General features: G+C 52.9%; 1 protein-coding gene across 2 annotated transcripts in view; it reads right to left on the bottom strand.

Annotated features, from left to right (window-relative positions):
- Lmx1b (LIM homeobox transcription factor 1 beta) overlaps positions 1-8,154 on the bottom strand; it is a 69,400-nt gene that overhangs the window by 60,276 nt on the left and 970 nt on the right. For both annotated transcript variants that reach the window (XM_019205934.1, XM_010613553.2), the window contains exon 2: positions 7,971-8,154. In XM_019205934.1, coding sequence (XP_019061479.1) covers positions 7,971-8,154 — 184 coding nt within the window. The remainder of the gene's footprint in view (positions 1-7,970) is intronic.

Raw genomic sequence — 8,154 nt, 5'->3', positions numbered from 1 at the left:
CGGGAAGGGAGGCCGCGAGCAGAGCAGGAACCACGCGCGAGAGGAGGGCCAGGCCGGGCGCGGTGCCGGTGCCGAGAGCTACCTTGCCTGCGTGCCCCGCTCAGGAAACGCTCCCGCTCAGGAAAGCAGTTATTCTAACCTCTTTGCTACTCGGGCCATGGCTGGCCCTACAGGGGGCATTCAGCGCTCGGAGGGCAGTGACCCTCCACCCCTACCCCACCTTTCCAGGCCGGGAGCTCCGTGGAGAATCACACCGTGTGAGTCATCAACGGGAACTTCCAGGAGGGAAGCGAGGTCTTAGGGATCTCAGCCAGCCGGGCGTTAAAACTGTTGAATTGCCCCAGCCTCAGTTTCCTCAACCATATGTACAACTACAGCAAAAAAGCCAGAGAACTTCCTTGGCGCTAGCCATAGGCCAATCTGTTTTCCCTTCTAGATGCACCACTGTGACCTGCCCCTCAGGGTCCAGAAGGCCCTGGTGCTGCAAGTTCATTTATACTGGTTGTGCTCAGGAGTCTGCTGGAAGAAACAGGACCTCGGTGCCTCAGTGGTCAGGAGGAGCCCATCCACAGGGGCAGTCTTGGCAGCCAGACTCATCACATTCCCTTTTCAGGGGAAAAATTCAAAACAGGCCCCAGACCTGTGTGAGGAGCAGACGGGTGGGCAAGGCTCCTTTGGAGCCCTGCTCAGGAGGCTGCACTTTCTGGGCCTCTTATGCCTCAGGCGGGTGAGCAGACAAAGCATTCCTGCCAAACAGAGCTGCCTCCGCTCCCTTCCAGGCAGGAAGGAAGAAAACATACATTGACCCAGTGCCCGATACAGGCTGGCACCTTTGGCTTTGATTCACTTTGTCCCCTGAGCAACCCCCTGGAATTGGAATTATCTCCCCACTTTACAGAGCAGGAAACTGAGGCTCAGCAGGAGCAATCAGTCCTTTCTGTGTCCTTAGGAGATGGAGATGTTCTCCACTCTCAAGACAAATTACAACCTTGCTCTTCCTTTCAGAAAACACGCCTTACCCAAGACCCCCCACCCCCGCACACAGAGGTTCCCCCACAGCACCCAGTCTTCTGGTCACCACAGGCTCTTGCCAATGCTGGGCAGCTCAGTAACTATAGCAATCCAGGCATCACATGACAGGAGTCACCAAGTCCTCTCAGCGGCGAGCAGTAGGGAGGTGGGAGGAAGGGAACCAGCAGTCACACCCAGCTTGTCCCAAAGAAGCACTGCCCCTTCTCTTCCATCATCGACGGAGGAACAGCACCCGAGAGGGAGGAACCCCCTGGTGGCCCAGGGTCCCTGCGTGCTCATCTACCCAGCAGCTTGCTGTCCTTTCTGCTCTGCCAGCCCCAGTGGGGACAGCCCTCAGAACCCTCCCTCCCCAGCAGGCAGCCTCCCCACAGTTCCTGGGGAAGCCTCTCAAGGCATGGGGGCTGGGAAGCAAACATCTTTGTTTCTTCTGGAACCAGACTCCAGGAACTGGGGTTTTTCCTTCAGCAGTGCTTCCCCAAGTTCACAGCGGGCCAGGCCAGCTAGGGACTCTGCCATCCATCAGTAACTGGCCCGGGACCAGCCCAAGCCAGGTTCTCCACTGAAACAAAGCTCTCTCTGCAATGTGCCCACACAACCGAGACTCTCACCTGCCTTGAGGGCCCCCGGGGTCAGCAGGGCAGGTCCAGGGTCTGCCAGTCAGAAAGCTGAGATGGATCCTACACTACTGCCCAGGGAATAACAAAGGAAGGGCTCCCGTGGAAATTTATTTGTACTGATCAGGCGAAGCAAAAGGTAAAGGGCACCGAGGAAATGCTGTCAGCCAGGCCTGAAACCCAAGAAAGTTGCCAGTCCGAGCACAGTGGACCCTTATACCCCACCACTCCATGCTGCAGCAGTAGTTAAAGCAAACACAGGCCCTTCACTACCCGTCAATTACACCTTCCCCCCAAAATTACAGAAACTTTGAAACATTTTTCTGGGAGAAGATGGATGCTTCAGGGAACTTGAGGTCAAACCTGGGCTGTTTAAAGTATATTATTAACAAATAAACATTTACTGCAAAAAAAAAAAAATGAGAGAGAAGAGAAAAAAAACTCTATAGGCCACTGGGGAACCAAATCATGTTGCTTTTGGCATCAAATGACAGGAGACATTTATGACATGAATGGAGAACACCAGCCAGTCGATGAAATGGCAAACGTCTGCCACTTGCTTCCTCTGCCTTCCTGAATCAACTTTTTCAAATATGGTTTTCAGCCTCACCCTCCCTCTCTACCACCACCTCCCCACTTCTGACTGCAGTGGCAATAAATATATATAATGTTGGTTTTGCTCTTTGCTGCCATCAGCACAGAATCTGAGGGTTGGAGAGGGCCTGAGGAACTTCCGGCTGGGTCAGCCAGAGAGCCAAGGCCTGGAGTCCTAGGTACCTCCAGCTGACTGACAGCTCCTCGCAGGAAGCTCCTCAGATGAGGGGGGCATCCTCCCTCCTGTCTCTTGGAGCTGAGGCCTGACTGTGGTGTCTAACAAATTGGGAGTTATAACTCATGTCGTTGAGAGTATCTTCGGTCCTTCACCTACGTGATGCCAAAGCAGAGCTGGGGTTTCCCTCTTCTCTAGCTTTTTCCTTTTCTTTCTTTTTAAAAAGCCTCCACAGCCACAAGACAGAGGAGACTCCTGCCCAATACAGACAGAAACCTCACAAGGACATAGAGCTTGGACAGGAGGGTCCTTTGGCCCTCCTGGAATGAATGATGTTCCATTACCCTTTAAAAACCTCGGCATACAGATCCCTCCCCGGAGAGCCCCCTCTTCCACCTACCCCATCCTCAGCCTTCAAGATGTTGGCTGAGCTTTATTCTCCGTCGTTTGAATCACAAAAACAATAAGCATGAACAATTCTCCAAATAGGAAATTATATTATTGGTTATATTTTCCTAGCAATACGTAGACTCTGGAGACGCCAAATTGTTCCCTAGTGGGAATATTGTTGCTCTGGGCCAACCTCCCTGCCCCCAGGAGGAAGAGAGCGGTGCCCCAGGCCCTGGCTGCCTGCTTTCCTTGCTAACAGACACCCAGTCGGCAGGCACTTGTGCTCATCCTCAATGAGAAGTTTCTCTCCCTTCTCCCCAGGTGCAAGAGAGGTCAAAAGAGCTCTTGGAGAATGAAACATTTACTGCTGCTCTACCAGGTGCCTCCCCACAATGAAAGCCTCACAATCACCCCACAAGTGATGCCGTCATCCCCATTTGATGGTAGAGAACTGAGGCAGGGGTTTGAGGGTCAGCCACTTAGGTGAAATCAACAGAGTCTGACTCAGAGTCTAAAGCTCTTTCCATGATGGAGGGGGGCAGTCAGGACCCTCACTATGTCCTAGTCAGGCACAGGGAACAGTTTGCTCCTCAGGAATGCCTTGCATCCTCCCTGCAGAGAAAGCTCCTGGCAAGCCCAACATGCCAGCTGCACCTTGGGCATGGAACCTGCCGGCAGTCTGAATCTTTAGACAAGGCATTCCCCACTACGATGATGGTGACAATATAATAATGCCCAGCGTGTTAATAAAATGCCAGCTCCTTTGGGGCACCTTATGGGAGTCTCTATAAGAATCCTTTCCTCAGGTAGGTGGTTCACACTGTAAAGAGGATCAGGAGGTGCCAGAGCTGTGTGTCCCTGAACCTGGCTTCTTTGCTGGAGACACCTGAGTGTCACCAATCACATCCTCCAGAGCAGATCCTCACAGCCTGCTTCCCCCACTTGAGAAAAATCCGGCAAACAAATAAGGCCACACCAGCCCAGAGCCTGGGGAATAGAGGGTGAGCCCGGAGTCGCTGTGAATAATGCCTCCGTTCAGCTGCAGATGACTGCAGCGTCAGGGAAGCCTTCGCCTACTCTCCCGCCCACAGCCAAGGTGCTGGGGTTAAACCGAGAGACACCTTTCAATGGGGCCAGAGGGTCCAGGACTTGGGCTGGCTCTGTGACTCCTTCAGCTTTTGGTCCCCTAGACAGAGAACCCTGGAGGCCTTCTTACAAGGCAAAGCCTTGTCTCCCTCTTCAAGGCAGACTGGTCTAGGTTGAGTTCTCTACCCCAGGCAGTAGGCATCAGTGCCCGGAACCCTGAATTAGTCCTTTGACGGTCCCTGACCGGCTGGGTACCTACTGGGAAGAGGATGCTGCAGTGAGGCCTTCAGGAGGTCTCCAAGCTGGGAACAGCAGCAGCAGCAGCAGCCAGGAGAGGCACCAGCCTGGCTTTGTTCCTCCGGTGCCGCAGCCACACGGGCACAATACCGAGGCTCCGGCTCCAAGGCTCAGGGCTCCGGGTTCGAGGTGAGTCTCCCAGGAAGGCCTTTGCGGTGTAAACACTTCCAGGGAAAGGAATGTGCTGGGAAGAGCATGGCTTGGCCACTGCAGCCACAGCCAGCTGAGGAAATTTTTTAAAAAATCACCTCAGGATTCAGAAGGCTTTCTGTGAAACTCCCATCCTCCTTCAACGCCCTCTTTGGCCACGGTGGCGGCATCCTACCTGGGCAGGGAGTCCAGGGAACCGGGCAGGCTCAGTGGAGCCTGGGGAGTGGCAGCTGCCCACCACTGGGTGTCCAGAACAGGCTGGGCGGCAGAAGGGAGCCACCGGCCTCGGACACCCGGGCAGGAGCCCCGTGGTCCCACTGCGCTCGTACAAAGGCTCCCGCTTGCACACTGAGCCTCGGGTCGCCAGACCTGGGAGCTGTATTACAAGCGATTAGACTCCATTTTGTGACAGATTTTTGGACTCTCCCACTGGCCCTCCCCCCTTCCGGAGCCTCCTCTAGGAATCGCCACCTCCTCAGGATAGAAACCCTTTCCAGACAGCGACAGACAGCAAGAAAAGAGAGTTACACAATTCAATTTGGCCAAACCTCCAAGAAAACAAATTGGGGAGGGGATGTTGTCATTTTTGCGCCCCCCAGTCCGTTCTGCATTGGAGGATGTGGAGGTTCGAGGACATTTCGCAGAGGCCGTGTTTCTTCCTGGTTACTAACCAGGTTTTCTCTCCGAAAAGGGGCAGAGACTATAGCTATTTTTGGTTTTGTTTTTTAGAAGTAGCCCCCCCAACACACACACACACACACGCACACACACACACACACACACACACACATACACAAATAACATGCAGAGAGAAGGAAATTTTTTGAGTTACAAGTGAAAATGCCCAAACTCACAACTCACGATCTGTTCTGTTCAACTAAGAACGTAAGGGTGGATTTTATCAAATGCTACTACATGTGTCCAAACATCAATTAATCACCCCCATGATACGTAAAATGACTGTGTATCTGGGTGCCTGGATCTTCAAGAACAAATCGAAAGGAAGAAGAGATACTTACTAAAAATGGAAACCTTTAAGGACTGATCCTGAGCTCCTTTCAACTGGGTGAGGACACTGTTTTTTAAAAAGCTGGGGGGGGGTGTTAATTTCCCAATGCCACTGACACACAGACTAGAGAAAAATCTAGAAGGCACTTTTCTGCACCCATTTGCCCCGATTCTCAGCTGAAAAGCACTTGCATACAGATGAAATAAATATGCATGTGTGATTCTCAAAGAAAAAAAAAAGAAATCGTGAATTTAAAAATTCTTATTGTGTAAAGAACATTTGCTTCCCAGTGAGCTCTTGCCCGCCTGGCTTTACTTGCTCTCCCCGTGAAATGGTGCCTGGGACCGCTGGGGATTTGTCCCCCAAATAGTCTGGATAACTCCCACCCTACCACCCCGCCCAGCATCCCCGCAGGCCAGACTAGTGAAGATACCTAATTGGCATTATTGAAAGAAAGAGGGGATGAGACAGGAGGAGGGGACTTGAGCTGAAAGAATAATGCCGCCCCCTTCCAGCCCTAGGCTTTAGGCTCGCAGGACCCAGACTCTAAGCAGGACCTGAGATTTACCCTATGACAAAATTCATTCCCCACACACAGGACACACAAGATTGCAAGGAAGGAGTAGGCTCTGGGCCAACTTTTTCTTGTCTTTTCAAAACAAATATACATTGGACAAAGCAGTTGCAAATGTTGAATTGTTTTGTAAAACAAGGGGGGGTGGTCAGTCCTTCATCTCTAGGGCAACTCCCAGCTCAAATGTGACTTTTTTGCCTCTCTGCCTGCAGAACCCAGGGGTATGCTTGAGTTCTTTTAAAGAGAAGCCCTATAATAATTAGGGAAAAACATACACAAGAGGTTGGAAAGAGTCTTTCTGATAAAAAAAAAATTTTTTTTTAAAGCTACACAAATATTTCAGAGGCCTTTTTCTCCTTTCACCGGCCTCTTGGCCCCAAGTGTTGAGTTGCTGAAGCTAGTGCCTGAGCTGGGTTATAAGTGGCACTGCCAGAGTGAAGCTCGGGGTCAGGCAGGCACATCGGGGCCAGGGGTAAAGGATGTGGATGGGCTGGAGGCTGGTGTACCCCATCACATGCTCCCCACCAAAGTCCACAGCCATAGGGACCCCATTTTATTTGTCCTGCTCTGTGCCTCACTGGCAAACTGACTGACGGCCTTTCCCTCTTCTACAAACAGACTCGTATCAGCCCAGGACACCACTTCATATTCACAGTGGGAGAAGTCTCAGTCATCTGTGTCCTGGGACCAGTGCAAGAGCTCATTGTCTCAATGGACCCCAATTCCTGCCCAAAGAGTCCCCAGCCAGCAGAAAAGAGCAAGGTGCAAAAAGCAGCTCCTGCCTTTCCCCACACCAAAGGGGCGCAGACAGCACCTTCAAGTTCTTCAAGGTAGAACTTGATGCCCTCTCTAGGGCTCTGGCCTGCACTCCCAGTCCCATAGCCTCAGCCAAGCTGTTGGGCTTCTCCACTGCCCACCAGGACCTGGATTTGGGGACACTCCTTGGGCACAGCAGGTAGGCTGCACGCATCACTCAGCACAGGCAACTCAGCCTTTTCCTGGAGATTTGGGCACACACAGTCCTCTTGCAGCCCCAAATCACCTGATCATCTCTCCATCCTACAACCCTACCCAAGACGATTTTCTAGGCATCACTAAAAAGTTCTCACAGGCACTGAGTTGTCCCTGCCAGGTCCCTCTGGGGACCTCCACACCCCTTTTCACTGTTGCTCCTCACTGCCTTCCTCCCAACTGCACTGCCAGGCACAAAACCCAGCAGGTCAAAAGAAAAGTCTGCATCTATTCTCATGTGTCCCAGGGCTCTTGTCATACAAATGCACAGGCACAGCTACACACAGAAGACAGCAGGTAAGGAAGGCTCAAGCCATGGTCAGGGCGAGCAACCCCTCTCCAACACACACTGCATGAAAGGAGGTGGTCTGGGAGGGCTGACTGTTCTATACCTTCACTGGGAGTCCTAGATTGCAACTTGCCATTTTAAAATCCTCTTCCTGGACTGCTTCTCCAGCCAAGAAAAATTATAACTGCAAGATTCCCGCATGGAACGGTTTGGGGAATATGGACACTCACGTCTCTCCACCAGGGACGAAAAGTGCAGGAGAGAGCCTGGGGGAATGTGGGCTCCTAATTGCTAAGGCAAGTCGGTGACCAGGACAGGACTTTCCTGCTCTGCGAATCCCAAACCTGCGCTCGGGCTGGGAAAGAACACTGCCAAGCTTTGCTCCCTAAAGCACTACCTGCCTTTGAAAATCAATTTGTGGTTTCCATTCAGACCTCAGTGGGGCCAAATCCGGGCCCCGGGACTAAAGGCATCATATTCACCATTCGACCCAGGGCCTTGTCTTGTACCCCAACTCAGCGGTGCAGCGCAGATTTCCCGGACAACGATGGCACCTAGGGGCCAACGGTGGCCACATGGGATAGTCCGCCCCAACCCTGCAAATGCGCAGTCTGCGGAGCCTTAGGAGCTGCCGGCCCAGCCGCACGAAGAACCTGGAGCAGTGCAGGCCTCGAAGGCCTTACGCGGCAGGAGCCTGACCCTCTCAAGTGCAGGGCGGCAGGGAAGGGAGCAGGACAAGAGGCGCTTACTGTTGGTAGTCTTGTTTGCAGTACAGTTTCCGATCCCGGAAGTAGCAGCTGGTGGTGAGGGCTTGCTGACACGCCGCGCACTGCAAACACTCCTCGTGCCAGGACGACTCGTTGACTCGCATCAGGAAGCGGTCGGAGATGGGCCGCTGGCAGCCCTCGCAGACGGCGGGATGCGGGCAGTCGG

This window comes from Fukomys damarensis, unplaced genomic scaffold (genome assembly GCF_012274545.1).
Source record: "Fukomys damarensis isolate Sample0158 unplaced genomic scaffold, DMR_v1.0_HiC HiC_scaffold_36, whole genome shotgun sequence".
Lineage (NCBI taxonomy): Eukaryota > Metazoa > Chordata > Mammalia > Rodentia > Bathyergidae > Fukomys > Fukomys damarensis.
Note: the sequence above shows the minus strand (reverse complement) of the source record. Positions and strands in the feature narration are given on the sequence as shown.